This window comes from Vanessa tameamea, chromosome Z, assembly GCF_037043105.1.
Source record: "Vanessa tameamea isolate UH-Manoa-2023 chromosome Z, ilVanTame1 primary haplotype, whole genome shotgun sequence".
Classification (NCBI taxonomy): domain Eukaryota; kingdom Metazoa; phylum Arthropoda; class Insecta; order Lepidoptera; family Nymphalidae; genus Vanessa; species Vanessa tameamea.
In genome coordinates this window covers 2,807,047-2,826,644 of record NC_087341.1, presented here as the reverse complement: position 1 = coordinate 2,826,644, position 19,598 = coordinate 2,807,047, and the positions used below count along the sequence as shown (strand labels likewise).

At 31.4% G+C, this 19,598-nt stretch overlaps 1 protein-coding gene across 1 annotated transcript in view; it reads right to left on the bottom strand.

The window, feature by feature from the left end:
- The window catches only part of LOC113403864 (glutamate receptor 1-like), a 229,725-nt gene that overhangs the window by 129,120 nt on the left and 81,007 nt on the right, over positions 1–19,598 (bottom strand). Inside the window, exon 2 of the mRNA XM_026644486.2 lies at positions 18,123–18,167. Within this exon, the coding sequence (XP_026500271.1) occupies positions 18,123–18,167 (45 nt within the window). The remainder of the gene's footprint in view (positions 1–18,122; positions 18,168–19,598) is intronic.

Here is a 19,598-nt window from a genome sequence, read left to right as displayed (position 1 = left end):
GTGGGCCACTTGCCGTCCACCTACCAACTCTATAAAAAAATCCTTCAACAATTTAAGCAAAATTTTATAACGCTAAAGCAAATAGTATTGGAGTATAGAAGAATTTTCAAATACGTTTAGTAAGTAATGGAGTACTGAGGGAATAAATATAAAAAAAAAAAAAACACTACAACCGAATTGATAATATCCTCATGTCATAATGAATGTTGGTGCAATGTATAAAGAAAACCTTTTTCGATAGTATTTTACGCAAAATCAATATTTATATTATTTTAAAATTTAAAATTTAATTTAAAGTAACCGCAGATTCCGAGTCGAGTCTACCGAGAAGAACTCAGTAGTTACTTTTTTCCGATTTCAGTTAAATTACTTTATAAAAAGGTAGGAGAGCTAGCTTGGTTTTTTTATATTGGTGGATTGGTTCCCTACATATTGTGGTTATACCTATACATACATTCGAATACACATAAATATCTGTACTATTATATCGATATGGAATGCGTAGTCGTCTCTGTAAACATTTTATAAGCACTCACACTAATGCACGCCGATGATAATGTCACATGTGGTTGTGACACCACTACCCTACCCCTGGAGTAGTACATTAAAATTATATATGCCTCTAGGTTTTTTTTTTTTTTTAATCTTTTCATATTAGTAAAATTAGTCTTACTAATTCTTAAGTAAGAGAAGATGTTTCAAAATGTATCTTCCAAGGGTTTTAATCAGAGATGATATTTGGTACAGTAATTCGTTATTTCTAACGTTCGAAATATGAAAATTTGTATTTAGGATAATATTATATCGATATTTACTCAATAATGTGTTGTAGAAATCATTTTTGTACAAATGTTACGATTTTATTTTATCTAGGACAAAGTATAACGCCGCGGTTGCACTCTTACGGAGCATGCACTTAAAGTTACAAAGCCGGGAGTTATATAGTGACTTCAAACTATTTCATCTTAATTCACGCTTAGGAGACACACTTAGAAAACATTTTATAGTGTACAATTCGCTTTTGACGATAAGATTATTTGTTATTATCGATTAAAAAGTAAAAAAACTGTCCGTAAATATCTCATTCATGGGCTAAGGATCTCTCTCGGTTGTTGGAGGTTTTGGTCGTATTCCACTATGCAGTTCAAAAGCTGGTTGATTTTTATCACATATGCAGTTTTTCTTACGACGCTTTCCTCTACCGCCGTCCTTCTCCGGATTAGATATAGAATCGTATTCTCATTACAAAACACGTCAAACTTACTTCAGTGAACTAAAAATTGACGCTTTTGCTGTTTCACTATAATGTTCAGTTTGATTTGTGAATTTTTTAAAATGTTTCAATTATTTAAAAAATTCACAAAAAAACGAATTATTTATTTACATTATAAAATGGATTGCGAGTATTAAAACAGTTTATATAAAATATTATCACTGTCCTAGCTTACTATAACTGTTCGACTTCGTTTTCAACTACTAAATGAATATTGTCGAAATTCCATAAATTTTACATGATTAAATTTAGTTATACTAATTAATTGCTATTTTTTTAAAGTCAATTCAATTTTGAAATCTAACTTTAATAGCATCAAGAAGTTTCACTTCTCAAAATATTCTGGTAATTGTAGTACAACCACAATTTTTTGGTGAAATATGTTCGATCCAAACAAAAGAGTACACTTAATTTGTCCTAAATCACGCCCAAGAAGTCTAACTGTTCATAAATTTCGGATAACTGAAGTACTACTTTTATTTGTCGATTACGTTGCACGAAAATATACACCTAAAATAAATATTAAACACAACCAAGAAGTTTCACTTCTCAAAAATCACGATTACGTTTGCAATGTAAACGTTTTTAAATACACGAAGTATATCTCTCGCATAGACATAAGACAACTTTTGGGAGTCGAGCCTAGTTGACAGTTTCGTTCTTTGATATTATGTATTACTTTTAAAACTTTTAATTTTAACTTTTCAGCTCGCGTGAACTATTTTTTCTCGCGTGCAACGCTGTTCCATTGTTCTCGATTTCAAGATTCCTAGGGATATATAAGAGCTCGGGACCGTCGGTCTATTTCAATACAAAAGATAAAAAAAACTATGAAAACAGTCACATATTTCAAAATGACATTTACGTATTATACATACTTAATACTTGAAAACTCATTATTTTACGTTTCACGTTAAGTAAATCAAAATACAAGAAAAGGTTTTTTTTAAAAAAAGAACGGGGTACTATTTAGTCCACTTTACATCATGAGCGTGTCTGTGAAACGTTATGTAGATACGAATTGTTATAAATTGTTATAATTTACATATTTTTCATATTCAGATACTATATATATATATATATATAAATTTGACAGCCTCCGTGGTCGAGTAGTGTGTACACCGGTTTTCATGGGTACGCCACTCCGAGGTCCCGGGTTCGATTCCCGGCCGAGTCGATGTAGAAAAAGCTCATTAGTTTTCTATGTTGCCTTGGGTCTGGGTGTTTGTGGTACCGTCGTTACTTCTGATTTTCCATAACACAAGTGCTGTAGCTACTTACATTGGGATCAAAGTAATGTATGTGATGTTGTCTAATATTTATTTATTTATTACGAAAACCTCATAGAAAAAAATATACTATATAAATATCTATATAAATATCTATCTTATTGTTCATGGGAAACGAGTAACTATCTGAAGTATGTTTATAAAGACTGCGATTAATTATAGTAAGTCTGCATGTTTCACGTATTTTTGGGATTTAATTGGTTAGAACGCGCGCATCTTAACCGATGATTTCGGGTTCAAACCCAGGCAGGCACCACTGAATTTTCATGTGCTTAATTTGTGTTTATAATTCATCTCGTGCTCGGCGGTGAAGGAAAACATCGTGAGGAAACCTGCATGTGTCTAATTTCAACGAAATTCTGCCACATGTGTATTCCACCAACCCGCATTGGAGCAGCGTGGTGGAATATGCTCCATACCTTCTTCTCAACGGGAGAGGAGGCTTTAGCCCAGCAGTGGGAAATTTACAGGCTGATTATTATTATGTATGTATACGATACTGTATGATAGATGTTTGAAAATCCCTCGGAATAGTTCACTACTATACAAAAATAATCAATTATGAAAATCTTTAAGAACCCACTTCGTTTCTCACTCGTGGAATATTGAAAACCGACTTTCGATGATACGAAATTTTGATACGCTTGTAAATGTTGTGACTTCTATATATTCCACGAATGAATTCTTTGGTAAATTTCGACCTGGTTCATATATATTAGTTCGACTTCTATAAATAGCTCAAAGCAGGCGTTTTAAAGATCAACGATATTTTTTAAAATGTATTTCACCTTTTCTATAAAAAAAAAAACATACGTTTCTTTGTAATTCTGACTAATAAATTTAGATATACGCAAAAAAATTATACACTTTTGAATACTCGAAAAAATATAGATATAACTTTTAACTTGATTGAGTTAAAGTTCATAGCAAAATTTTGTAGCTCTTTAATATGAAGCTATTCGTATTGTATAGACATTCTATAGAAATGTTGTATATTATCAAAGTGCGTGGCTTTAAAATAAGCCACGCATGTTGCATATGACGCTGTGGTCGTATCCTCTCGGGCAAAACAAGGCAGGGAGTATCATGGCGGCTGTGTAGCTCAAGCTATTTCACCCTAACACTGCTCAGTATAAAGAATTTTTAGAAGAATTAGGATAAAGTGTATTTAAATTTTGCTATAAATTCTTTGTTAGTTTAATGGAAATCTCTGTCAAGAAACTGAGTGAATTAGAGTTGAATTATAGTTTCGTTGTTTATTTTAAAATAATAAAACAGTAGTTTGTTTTTTAGTACGTTAACATTTCTTTTAATATCGTTTAATTGAAATATACACTATACATATGTTTTATAACATTTTTTATTTAAATAATTACAGAATATTATAAATATAAGATTATATATAAGTAATTTTAGTTTGATCACAATGATAACGTGTTTGTGCGAAAATAAAATGTTTGCTCGATTATATCGAGTAATAGTTTTACTGAAAGTTCAATTAGTTCTCTCAATAGATTTCTTTTATTTGCTTAAAAATGTTTCAGTAAAAAAGTATCCAAGAATTTCAAATGGAAAATTCTCATTACTTTGTAAATTGCTTACGGTTGGAACATTAAAGGTTGAGTATACGGGAACTATTTCCGACCGCCTCTTATTTCCCGCATGCCGTCTTTGTATTCTGGTAATATCTTGATATTATGATTCTAAAGCATTTAAACTGAGATGTATTCGAGTTATATATGCTTTATATAAGCCTCGAAGGCAAGTCATGCCAGCGGCGTTCATAAAAGTGGAAGTCGGTGATAAAACTTATAGAAGTAAATATGGAGTAAACAAAGAAAAGGATGATCGTTTTGCTTGTTATAAGAGATGGAAGTACTTGATTTTGAAGAATAGACTGTGGTTTTAGCGATATAAAGGCGGGTTTTCATTGCATATCGTTGCTTCGTTTAATATCTGAATTGCATTTGCGAAGATAGAACATTATGCAAATAGTTTTTGCGGCTAATATTGATAGAAAATTCTATTTTCCTGTATTTAAATCTAACATCGATTAATTTTTATTTAATATTATAAACAAAGAGGAAAAAAAATGTAACAGCCTGAATAATATTTCACCACGCTTTACTCGGCGGTTGTGCTTTGTACCAAGTGTTGGTACCGAGCATTTATCATATATTTTACCGCTAAACAGCATCAATTGGTACTGTTTTGTTCCGGTTTTAAGGATGAACGAGCTAGTGTAACTATAGGCACAAGATACATAACATCTTAGCTCCCAAGGTTGGTGGCGCATTGGTGATGTTGGGAATGGTTAATATGTCTTACAGCGCCAATGTCTATGGGCGGAAAAAAGCCGACCTTATATTAATTGAAGAATACCCTGTCATGTAATAAAATATCATTTCAAGCCTGCATATTCTGACCAATGGGTTATAACGTAACTCATTTAAACTTACTAAGCGGTAAAGAGAAAATTAAATACCGAATAAATTTGTCGAAAACACTTAAAACATTTCTAAAAGCTATTCGATTATATTGATCGATATATTTCGATAATTTTACTATATTATGAGTTAATTGGCAATATATCGAAATAGTTTTAATGAGGAGCTGCAAACACTAACTAATCAGATACACGTATAATTATGTATCTCCTATCTGTGTTTCTAGACGAAAAGCGAGAGGCTTCAGTTCATTTACAAACACAAAAGACGTAACCTCTCAACTCAGAGAATGTTCGACTATTAGTTATATACAGGATGATTAACCGTTTTATACAAACAATACAGAGTTATAAATTTCTATATCTGTAGATATAGAAATTTTCTTTGTCTACTTGAATGATGATATGAACAACAAGTTGTATTCGAATTTTTAAAAGGTAAACAGATTTTTGAGATAAAATGTATTGTTAAAATTATAGTCATTTAATAACTTACTCTTGTCTACTTTTTAACGACCGGTTTAAAAAAAAAAATATATATATAAATTGATTGCCTTATTTTGTTCATATGGTATCTGTTATTACAAAAAATATATAGAGAATTTCACTTGAAGTTTGAAGACATTAATGTTTAAAAATACTTAAAAGAGTAGACACTCGTCTGATCTTATATAAGACATCATTTAAGTAGCTCATGGCAAATATAAATATTTACACATCACGAGTGGAAATAGCAACCGTAAGCTGACTACATAAGGTACGTTTCAGTTTGTCTGTAAACAATTTTAGAATGGGTTTTACAACATAACATTGTGCTACATAGTTGACAGAAGCTAGTGAAGCAAAAAATTTTAAAGGTCGTTAAAATGAAAAATATTTTAAGTAAAAAAAAGTATATATTTTTACTGCGCTGCCGTACTTGTCTCGGCTGCTTCCTCCTTCCTGTCCTGAAGCGAGGCATTGAGTTGGAAGATATCTATGCGTACGCATTCATACACTCGTATATACAAAAGTCTTGCAGTCATTTTATGCTGACTAGTATAGCATTTGATCAAAATTGGACAACTTTTTAAATTAAAATACGATCAATTATTAAAAAAAATCTTTAAAGTGTATAATCTTGTAATAGATACTGAAGAAGAGATTTATTTGATTACGTATATAAGTTTTATTTAGAACTGATTAAGCTTATAAAGACCTTTTTTATGTCAAAGTCTTTGCAAATAGTAGATGGTAAATCTTAAGTGAATATCATAAGTCAAAAATTTAAATGAGACTATTTTGTTTTTTTATAACAAAAGTGTTCCATAGATAAAGAGAAAACTTCTTAAGCAATGACCAACTGTTTTATAAATGTTTGCGTCTACTGCTGTTTACACATTTGTAACTTATTAGTACAACGAGACAAACAAATCTATTAATATAGATAACGTAGATAAATTTTAGCACATATTATTATAACTGATCCATTTGTGCTGAAGTGTCATAACGATTAAGAGTCACTAAGAACCTTTCAAAAATAGAATTAAAACAAGAAATAAGCTAGTCCTGGCACTTTGCCATCAGATTTTAGATAAAAATTTCGTATACAAAAATACAAGAATATTTTTGAACATATATTTACTAATCACACTGATATTTTACAGATAGAGACTATTTGTAATAGTAACTTTTATAATAATACGAGGCAATATCGAATATCCTGCTAACCACGGTGACCATTCTCAAAGCATTTGCGCAGGATACATTTAATTCGAGTTTACGCGCAAACACAGGTGTAAACTGCATTCCTTCAATAGGATAACAAATCAACAGGAACCTAGAATTCAGGGGCTGCATCAATCTTCTTCGTGTGCCTTGACTCCAGACTATGACTGAAATTTTTTCGAAGGGAAACCCAAAAACTTTTTAACTGCGGCCTTTTTAGCTTGGTACAAGACGAACGAGGCCAAACGTGTTCAATGTTGCCTACCATACATTGATTTTGTCCCGCTGACCTCGGTGACCATTCTCAAAGTATTTGCGCAGGACATATTTAATTGAAGACTACGCGCAAATACAGATACATTCTGCATACCTTTTTATCTAATAATCCAATGGGATGGGAAATGAAAATTAATGTAAAGTTCAGATGCTGAATCAATTCATTAAATCTTCATTGTGTACTTTCTAAAGCACGGAAATGTAAGCACTACCAATTTCCAGATTCCAGACCGTTACTGAAAATTTTTGACGGTAAAAGTCAATAACTCTTTAATTACATCCTTTTCAGATTGCTATTAGAAGAGCGAGGCTGTCAAACGAGGTAATTATGTGGCCTTGTTTGATTGCCTCCCTATTATAACTATATAAAGTGATCCTGCTTAAAACCTTTACACAAGTAAAATCAAGTTTGGTCGCTATTGAATTAGATAAGATGTAAGTTCCATCAAATAGGTACATAATCAATCTTTTTTAAATTGTTTCCACAACTCCTTGTATTTCTTTGTAAACTTTTTCCCGTTCGTTTGATAGATTGGTAAGCGCCCAGTATTCTTTGTAAAGAAAACAATTTAAACTTGCATTTCGTGGTAAACGTTGCTTTTCTCAATTATTTCATAATTTATATAACATGTAAAGGTATCTTATTTGATTTTGACTTATAATAGGGCGAATGAATTTTATATTTCAGCGTTAAAAGTTTAATGGTATACGCCAGCTAGCTTAAATCTTGACTGCAAACTACGTAATAGCAAATTAGTAGATACGGATAATACGATAGATCGAATACCAAAAATGGTCTCTCCTCCAAATTATTATGCTTTTAAATCGCGTATTTTTATTGTTTCAATTGACGTCAAAGTAGAACATAAAAATATTTCAGCCCTGTCACTTTAATAATTTATAAAATTCTAATAACATCTATAAAATTGTAAGTGAGTTAAGCTGTGATGGCCTGGTGAAGCGATAACGTGAATCTTCAGCGATTGAAAGCTTAAACCCAAGCAAGGAGCGAAGAGTTTTCACATGTTTATTATTCATCTAGTGCTCGGCGAAAAAAAATATCGTGAAGTACCTGCATGTGTCTGACAATGACGTACCATATTAAGTCTATCGTCTATCGTCTATCCTGTAATTCATTGTGAATAAACGTCCAAATCAACACCTAGAGAAGAATAGCGTTTGGGTGAGTTATTTTGTTCTTTTTTATATATACATAATTTAAATTTAATTATTTAAATATCGGATACGTATTGTTCGCATGTGTACATCGCGGATAATGAAAAGCGGGGTCAATTAAATTCGCCTACATTAAATATGCGAGTATAATTTTGCATGTCACAGAGTTCATGTGATATTCATCACATACACTGAATTTCGTGTGTGGTTTTTGACATTTTTATCGATAGTAAAGCAAAAACTATGTGGACTATATTTTCTTTGAGGGGTGTTCCAATTACGCGTTTTATTATGACCTAGTATTACGAGATCTTTCTGAAAAACCTTAGATTAAGATTATTGACTAGCATCAAGCTACGAACCACGGTGGCAGAGCGGAAACATTTAACGTGGTCTTATTTGGTGATATATCTTTGTGTTTGGGCAGCAGCAATTCTTAGTATTATTGTGTTCCAGTTTGCAGTGTGGGTGAGCCATTGACACTACCGGCACAAGAGATATTACATCTTAGTTAGGTTAGAAACGGAGAGGGTACCGCTGGTTTTTTAGTGGGTTTTCCGGTGTACCGGAGCGCACTTGGCGTCCAGGGTACCGGAATTGGAGTCCCACACACAGCCACACTTCCACGTAGGGGAAACGAGTAAAGCGATTTTCCAGCGAGATAATAAAAAAGGTTAGGTATATGAGAAATGATGAATATTTCTTACAACGCCTATGTCTATGGGCAGTGGTAACCACTTGCCATCAAGTGGCCCATTTGCCAGCCCTCCTACCGATATGATCACACAAAGCTACTAGTTTAATATAAATGTACCTTGTACATTATATGAATACTAGCTGAGGCAGTACCTGCGAAAAATACATAAAACCTATGGCAAAAATTTACCTATGGCTACAAACTGTAAGACTTTATTCAATCCCCTCAAGTGAATTAAAAAAAGTAGCCTATGTCTTCCCCCGGAACTCAAACTATCTCCATACCAAATTTCATCTAAATCGTTTCAGTAGTTTTAATATGATGAGGTGATGAAGATTTAGTTTCGTATTTATAATATTACTCTATAGTAATATAATATATCTTCTTTACATAGTATAAAACAAAGTCGCTTTCTCTGTCCCTATGTCCCTTTGTATGCTTAAATCTTTAAAACTACGCAACGGATTTTGATGCGGTTTTTTTTAATAGATAGAGTTATCACTACATAGTATAAAACAAAATTGCTTCCCGCTGACTGTGTTTTCCTGCCTAAGCTTAAATCTTTAAAACTATGCAACGGATATTGACGGATATTGTTAAATTAACCACTGGATCTGTTGTAATTTTAACTTATCGTATTGCCGCGTAAGGATGTTCATTTCCTTTTAATTTTTTAATTAAATTACACGATACGTTATAATCATATTTCTATATCAGAGAAATAAATGGAAACTCCGTTTTGTAATTAATGTAGACTACATTTATTTCTAGAATAAATAATAAAAAATTATAAAAAATGGTATCGTACCATCGAGTCAACATATTTAAATTCGAATATGCTCTATTCAAGCAGGTTTTGTACAAGCAATTCTGAATCGATACTACAGATCTGTCATGTCAGTTTTGCTCGAAGTTGCAACCGGTTTTGAATGTGAATTCTACCGAGAAGAATCGGGAAAGCACTCAGTAGTCACTCTTTAAAACTCATCTTTGTATATTCGTATATTGAAGAATAAATTTCCGTTTGAATATGTTTATATTGTGAATATAAATTACAATATTTAGTTTTACATTGAATTTGTATCTTAAATCAATGCTAGTAAAGTCATTACTCTTTTATGTTATATATTTGTTTTTTTTCTGTCATTTCTTTTAAAAACTTATTCGCCAATTTTCATTAAAATATTAATAAAATCTACGAATCAGAAATTAATGTAATACTCGAAATTCTGAGGCAAAGGATAAAGCTCCGAGAAATTATTTATATTAATTTCTCGTTATACTATATAATAATAATTAATATATAAGAAATGAGAATATTGAGCCGAGATGGCCCAGTGGTTAGAACGCGTGCATCTTAACCGATGATTTCGGGTTCAAACCCAGGCAGGCACCACTGAATTTTCATGTGCTTAATTTGTGTTTATAATTCATCTCGTGCTCGGAGGTGAAGGAAAACATCGTGAGGAAACCTGCATGTGTCTAATTTCAACGAAATTCTGCCACATGTGTATTCCACCAACCCGCATTGGAGCAGCGTGGTGGAATATGCTCCATACCTTCTCTTCAACGGGAGAGGAGGCCTTAGCCCAGCAGTGGGAAATTTACAGGCTGATTATGTATTATGATTATGAGAATTATACACTTATGTATTAAAAAAGCGACATAATAAAAAAGGAAATATTTATTTAAAGGGTTTATTAATATTAGAAATATTTGTATATTAGAAATAAAGATGATGTTGTTCTGACCAATTGCGGCCACGGCGGACAATCTCGAGAAATACCAACCAACTCCGCCATATTATAGTTGTTTCGTTTGAACTCCCCTACCACTTACCATCAGGTGTAGTAGAGTCATATATATAGTAGGTTTCTATAAAGAAATGTCATAAAAGACTTGTTAAGATAGCTGAGAAATATAATTTAATTGGTGCTGTCTTCTTTATATGAGAACTCTAAAACTTGACGTTACAGTTTGTATCTTAAAACAATGATGATAAGATCGATATTTTATAAAAAAATCGCATTTAATTGTTTTCTTATTTCGAATAAATATATTTCTTTTTTTATTTATAGAAATATATAATTAGTTAAATAGTTACCGATCTTTATGTCTGTGTTTATAAAACATACATATTGTGTGAGCTGTATAGTCGTTCTTGTATGGAATAATATTTTAAGCATAAAGCTACTAAATCTTTTTTAAGCTAATTTTTATATTTATATATTTTATTCTTATGTTTTGAGCGATGGTCGTTAGGTAAAAAGTAGTCACTATCCTTGGAGTTCAAGCTTTCATTATACCAAATTGCATCACATTCGTTTCAGTGTTTTGGCTGTGAAAGAGCCTTTATAATATCAGTATAGATTGTGTTGATTTTACAGTGTCAATGAACTAAACTATTTTGACAGAACTAAAATATTCCAATTATTATGTCATAGGTGGCAAACGAGCAGGAGGCTCACCTGATGGAAAGTGACTACCACCGCCTATGGACATCTGCAACACCGGGGGGCTTGCAGGTGCGTTGCAATAAAACCAAATTCTGCACAACCATTATGTTTTGGGGAGGAGGGGGATCGGGCCTCCGGGACTCTCACATACCGGACGAAATGCAGTAGCGTAGCTACCATTTTACACCGATTTTAAGTGAGAGAGTGGTACTTCCCCGGGCGTGCCGGCCCATTCGGCTGCAACCCGAAAGTATGCAGTGTGGCACTACCACTATATATTATACCATATTCCTTTTAAAACTCATATATAAGACAAGGATAGCTATTAATTCGCCCGCTAAGTCAGTTAAGCCAACAGATCATCTAAGCTGGTTCATATTTTAACATAATTGTATCTATTATAGTGTTAGTTAAATTCTTACATTCAATTTTGTTTAAACTAATATATTAACTCGACCACAGCGCCACAGATTTTGTGTTAATTTGTTTTGTCACTAAACATACATCTATTGTTAATTTGAGTTTTGTTCCTTAAGTTATTTAACAATCTCTTGACTAAACAAATACCTAAATTGTTTGAATATCAAGTGAATCGTTCGTTTTGAAATTATACAATCACATTAAAACGGCAAACTGCCTCTTATTGTCTTACTATTGAGCAAATGCCTTACCTGTTAAGAAGGAGGGTATGAGTTAGCACCACGAGAACTATCCAATACGGATTGGTAACATGAGGTTACGATAATCATATGATATATGCAAGTTTATCGATGTTTCAACACGAAATATTCGCTTAAGAATCAAATATATGAACGATTATAATATTTAAAGATATATATAGAGCTTCCGATTAACATATTATAACGAATCAACTCAAGTAAGAGTAGATTATATCACGTACGCAGTACCGCGGTAAGTAGCTACAATAATCATTGTTATTAAAATACTTTTAGCGACTTTGCATAGAGACAGTTGTAAAGTCTAACCTGTATTTAGTTTGAAACTTTTAATGAAACCGCGAAAGCTTGTTTCAAACAAGACACAAATAAAATATATGTTTTTTGAAATATATATATATATATATATATATGAGATTTAAACTTATGTTAAATGAAATATAAAAACATATTTTTTTTATATGAATATTGTGATTTATCAAATAACAAACTATTCCTGTTTTAAAAAGGTTTGCTCTGCTACACAACATACAGAATAGTTACATTTATGAAATATTTAATTCAGTATAATTAATAATAGGTTGTTTCTCTTGGTAATGTTTTTTTTTATTTCAATTACGTTAAAGTAAAATGTAAGCTTTAGAATTCATTAAAATAACGCGAGATTTTTTTGAATATTGTTATAATATATTATCTTTATATATTAATAACGTCAGCAGATTTTTCGATTTTTTTCGATTCGATTGAAGAAAAATCTGTTAAATAGACGCGAAGTTTCGCGTCCTACCCACTAGTACTAGATACACGTCCTCGCTCGGGTAGAATAAATGACTCAACAAAGACGGTTTCATTATTAATTTATTGTGGATAAATTTCCATTGAAATTACGAAATTGTTATTTAGAATACACTTACTGAACGCATCCGTAAACCTCAAACATGGCCGCCCGTTTAACTTCATGTAATTGATTTTATGGTTTTATTATCGAAATATCTATACCATACATTTTAATGCAGAGTATTTTTGTTTTTTTTTTTCCCTTTTTTCTATAAGTTAGATTAACTAGTGACTTTAGGTTTTTTTTAGAATACGTATAAATATATCGTATCGGCGTCCTCTTTGATCAGTCTGTCAGATCCCTAGTATTTAAGATGACTTTTGATTCTTACAATTGTTTAAATTTGTAATTTTTATTATTATAATTTATAAACATTAAAAGAAAATCTATTTCGATTATATTTACACTTCGTTTAGAAATATGTGAAGTTCATCATAGTTCCATACAATCGATGTGAGATTAATCAGCGTAACGTTACAAATAACAGTGAAATACTTAAAAGCTATCGTCATTTGTATATCGTTATTTTAATATATACAAATATAAATGTATCATATTTATGAATGTGTATGGAACGACAAATCCATACTAAAACTATAAGAAGGCAAGGATTGTATATTTAATAATGTATATTAAAATTGTGTTACTGCATTATCCAGATGTCGGAATAACAAGCCAATGTCACGATAATTGAGTTTTGTAATTTACATGTATTGCACACGTAATGATCAAAAGTAATTAACGATTTTAAATAAACGCAGAGGATCCATGTTAATATAAACACGAATTAATTAGGAGCAAAGATGGTTTTTGTGGTTAACACTATTGATTACGATTCGTTTTATAAATGCTTGCAACATCTCAATCGGATTTTACGACAAAACTTTGTTCATATAAAAATAAACTTTGTCACAGAACGCAAGCGTAAGCGCGGCAAATATTTTTCTTACGATTTGTGAAGGTTAAATTTAAATGATTCTTATTATAAGGAATTTGTAAATACAAGCCAAAGGATACAGGTTCAAACCTGAACCTGAATCTGAAACCTGTTCAAATTAAAAGATCGCGAGGAAATCTGTGGTTTGAAATTCTGCCACATGTATATCAAAGCATCGATATCAATCAATAGACGTGAAGGCCTTAGTCCAACAGTGGGACGTTTACAAGAGCTTACTTCACTGTTATTTTTTTTTAAATTAAAACTTATTTTAAAAGAAATAAGACATATTATTCAAAGGCGTGGCGTTGATATTTATTGAGTTTAATGTTTAAAGTTGACTTCAATATTTTATTTAGGTGAATGCTCAACTTTTAATCCTAAGTCTTATGCCAGTTGAAGATTCATATTTTCATTTTTACAAAAAGATGCTGCCAAGAGCTTACTCGAATAAAATATGTTACGTTAAGTGTTTTAATGTACTGGCAAATCAGTTTTAGTGATTTATTTTATATTAGATACTAAGTAATTTTTGAGTTATAATATTTTTTAATATAAGATCGAAAGCTACATCATAGTAAGTGGACATCAATATCTGTATAAATTGATGCCGTAAGAAATGTTATCCTTTACATCAGCAATGAGCCACCAACTTTGGATGTTATATACGTTGTCGCTGTAGTTCCACTGGCTCACTGATCATTTGAAAATGAACACAACATTACTAAGTATTATTTAATCCGTTTGAAATCTGTTATTTTCGACGTTGGTTTTATTTTTTATTACTAATATTGTGTATGCTATTAATGTTTATTCAAGTTTTTTACAAATATGAAATTACCACCCAAGATGTCGCAGTTTAGGTGTTAGTGATCATCGAGTAAAGCATTTCATTTATTGATATTACTATATAAGTTTACATCAACATTATCGTTGTACTTTTGTAAATAATCACAAAAATCTATATTTAACCTTAATAGGTTAAATATAGATTTTTATATATAATATTAATTAGATATATAGTGAATATTGTGCACCTTGGGCCTCAAGTAATGACAATTTGACACAATTTATTGTTGTACGTTTATAGGCCAGTCAATAAAGCATTTTTGCTTAAAACTTTATGAAAAAAATTGTAAGCACAAAGTTATAAGCAAAAACGCTTTTCACCCTCTCAACCCCCTAACGTTCACCCCAGAGGGTTGAAAATTTTAATTTGTTATTATTTTAACGTCCCAAACCACATATCAAAAAATCATAATGATACTAATTATTTGACCTTCACGGGCTTTATTGACTGGCCTATTAGCTATTTGAAATGGTGTGTTATTCAGTAGAGAATTTACCTTTTATTATTACCATTTTTAGTTCGTATTTTATGCATTCGTTTATCGCTTATTCGATTGAGTTGAAACTTTGTTCGGTCGTTATTGGCACGAGCCTGTTTCCGACATAGTACCATCAAGGAACATCGGGTAACGTGTGAGTTGTATCGGTTAATTGTTGCCTTCTATACGTCCGTACACTGTTCGACGTGTATTAAGTGCTACACCAAAACGGTATTTCGACATGACATTTTTTAAGTCTGACGTACTTCTGAAATACATTTCATATTAATCAGATAACTTTATTTAATTTAGTGTGAGTCTATATTTATTTTATATCGTTGTCTAGTGGATCTAATACAAAAACTAGACTGTTTTTTTTTCTTGCAATAAAAATATGCCGGCATAAAAATAAAATTACAAATAAGATACAAAAACACCACGCGCGTCTGCGGATAAACTAAAATTGCTTTTAAAAAAGCTTGCATAAACTAAAAAAAAATTAACCAGTGGTTATTTTAAGGTTAATATATCCTTGCGAACGAAACCTTTTTGAAATACATTACAGATCAATCGGATAATATAATGAAACTGATACTTAATAATTTAATGGAACGGGAGAGCCAATATTTAATTTAGTCCACACGATCCGTTAAAAGCTTCATTGTTTCGATGTTGCATACATCAAACAAACCTAATTATTTTTTATTAATTCACCTTTATACGATAAAACAAAAGTAAGGGCGGAAGCTCGTGTATTTAATCCAGTGATAAAAAGGACAAGCAAATAATTGGGCAACAAAAATGAATAGTCTTTAAATGGTCGCATAAAAAAAAATTAATAGTTTTTCTAATGATCATCCCATGAAATTTGTCCGAGTGCGACGTGCAATTGGCACTGCACTATCAACTATTCATTTAATGGTATTCAAATATATTTTTTATCATTCATAATAGGATTTTAAACAAATAAATATTCCTTGTTCAATATATATAATATAATAAGTGTATTAATTTCAGTTTAATAGTTATCAAACCATTGTTTCCATTAGTGAGTACAAGATCGGTATACATCAAGCGTCGAGGATAATACTAAAGCTTAGGACCTCTCGTTGCCTCGGGCTATGCGAAAATCAAACGAAATTAACCTCTATCGACTGTATACATATTACGATCAAGATCAATGATATCGAAACAGTTATGTTAAGACTTAAACGCCTACACGATTAGGCTAAAAGTATTTAGTGACTTAAGCGTTAATGATACGCACGTAATCTGAGTTTTTGCATAATGTCTTGCTCGCTAAAGCTGTCCCTCTTGTGGAAAGAATTCAAATAAGGTCTCTAATGCTGGTACCATTACTTGTAGTAATTATACACGTCTCAGTATAATTATCAAATAAAAAACATGGTATCATTAGTACTGTTTTATATAATTTATTACAGTAAAACTGTTTCATATTATTTAGTTAAGTTATAACCTGTTAAGGTTCGTAGAATTAAATTCTCAAAATTGGGGAAACTCGTAAAGACGATTGGATTAAAATATCAAAATGGCTATCCATAATAGAGATGACTCGATTTCGGAGAAACTAGACAAAGACCATCGAGATTAGCTGAGGAATTCAGAATTCCATGAAGACTAATTGAATTTAAATGAATTCAGCCAAGGAAGTCCATTTAAAAATGATCCATTCTGGATCAATGAAGAATTCTTCATCCAAAATGCAAATAGAACAAAACAATACAATAAAAATTTAGATTTTAATGCTGTCTGTCAATAAAACCATTCAGGCACATTAAAATATCATCAATAATACTACAAATAAAATACAACAATGCAACACGCGTCTTCAGAGAAAATAACATTTTCTAACAACATTAAACCTCTCTAGTGGTTATTTCGAACTTAATAAAATATTGCGAAATTAGCCTACTTGTTAGCCTAGAAGTATATTTTGATTGATTTGAAAATATTGTTTCCTGTCAGATAGTCTGTTTATTAAGGAAGGCTATATAACATCATGGCTCAAATCAACGTACCCGTAACAAACGTCAATTAATCATGTGTACGAAAAAGATAAGTATAAGTAAAAGGGCAGAAACCACAGTCAATGATAATGGTGTCGATGTTCTCCTGACAAATTTCGGTTAAAATATTCTCAAGAAATATCATTACCATATTAAAGTGTACCAGTGTGCACAATAACAAAAGTACACACTGAATGCCCTCACTCTATTAATTCGATTGGACGGAATCCCAAACAGTACGATTTCTGGTTCAGATTAAATTGCTTATCATGCTTTCTGAGGCATAGAACTGTAAACACACAACTCTCAGACTTTGATTTGGTAATAAATTTGATTTCCTGTCGAAAACCTCAATAGCCTTATACCCGGTCCAGAATTGAAACCCAAAACCTTGCTGCAGCCTTAAAAACTGACCAATGGAACAACTTTCAGTATAGTAGTTAAGGAATATTAAAAAGCTCAAATGTTATTAAAATAATTTGACTTTGTTCCGCTTTTCGGGTTAAAATGAAATACAAGTGTAAGCGTTGCAGCAAAAGTATGTACCCACGACACGTTTGGGTCTCGTTAACAAAACTATCAACTCTATGTACGAATATTTCAGAACTGTGTTACAATATTTCGTTGTATTCAAAGTTTCAGAGTCAAGGTAGAGTTGGCGTAATTATTTGTAATAAATTTAAAACAAGCTATGTTTTGTGTCAGGGAATAAGTCGAATGAAATTCTGTATTCACAACCGCTGGCGCTGTTGTATGGTTGAATTAATTCTAACAGCAGTTGACCATTTAAGAGACTATATATTCCTACACAGTCATATAGTAAAAATATTTAAAAAAAAAATATATTATCTTTTGGTTTTCTGTTTCTGTTTCCCTGTTTCTGTTTCCCTATTAGCTAACCAATAGTCAGTCATTTTCAGTATATTGATAATATTTCAATACTGTCAATTAAAATTTTTCCATTAAGTACTAGGCTGCTTACTAGCGACACTCACCTAGAGACACTTCGTGCACCTCATCATGTTTCGTATTCCGTTGTCCTGTAAAAAGAAAAATAATCTGTTAATTTTTTTAGGGTAAACACTTTGTTGATGGTTAAAAGTATAAAACATTATTCAACAAAATTATTACACGTTATTGAAACATGTAACATTTTTGTATTATTTAATTGTGAACTATATTAAAACAAAAACTATGCAAATTAAATAGGGTACATTTTCAATATGCTTTAAAATAATACCTTAGTCAAGCATTTTTAAATTAAATTTAAAATTGCCACTGGTTCAAATGTCGATTCTGTCAAGAAGAGGTACTCTTTTTCATCAATTATCTAAACTTATAAAAAAACATGTCCTGACTGACTGATTCATAATCGCCGAGCGTAAACTATTAAAGTTAGGGTCATGAAATTTGATGAGTGGGATCGTTTTATTGAGTAGACACCCACTAAGGAAGGAATTACGGAAATTTTACCCATAAGGGGGTGAAATAGGGATTGAAAGTTTGTATGGAAGTCCTTTCAATTTTGAAGTTATAAACATGAAATTATATATATTTGGGATACTCATTAAAAATAAGTAGATAAGTATTTAAGCGTTTCTGGAAATTGTACCCCTAAGGGGGTGGTTTGTATAGAAGACCGTCATTTTTTAAGTTAGACACATGTAACTTTATTTTTGGGATATTCTGCTAGTTAAATAATTTCCTGTATTAAAATCAACGAATCCAAGATTTTTTTTACCATATTGTATAGATTACATAATCTTTTACAGAATCGAACACCGGAAATTTATCGTATTGACTTTGCGAAAATATTCATAAAATATATTATTTTTAAATAAACAGTATATATTGTAATAAATAATCAATCAAGTAATTTGAGCAGCCTGTATAATGAACACGTAGTAGCCTATCAAAGCAAGAAGCACCTTTTAAATGAAAAAAACCTTGCTAGGCAAAAAGGGTTGTCATACGTGGCTTGAGTCGAACCCTTAAGATCCTTACACTACATAGATCTTATTTCCCTTATTATAAAGGTTATAATGGAACAAACACGTAATATATACATGATGATCACAAAGTGCCCATAGAATAAAGGATGTCATAGAAGTATCAACATATCGATTCACGTTTTATCTAAAATCTATTATAAAAAACACTTCGGTAAGTCGAAAGCGATGACGTAATAAAGACAGATAAACATAGTATTCATCTTTCAAAAGCTTTTACGATAGGTCCTTTAAGAATGAATCGTAATATGATTTTACATGACACTAGTACGTAATCGATTGTATTTATTTATTCGCACGGTTTCTGTACAATTCTGATACTAAATATACTACAGAATGTCTTAATATATAACATTCATGGATTTTTCGTTATTAACAATACAAACCGCTATTCCTGCATTTTAAATCTGCAATATCTTCTATAATATTCATTTAAATTACAAGGGGCATTTCGAACTACAT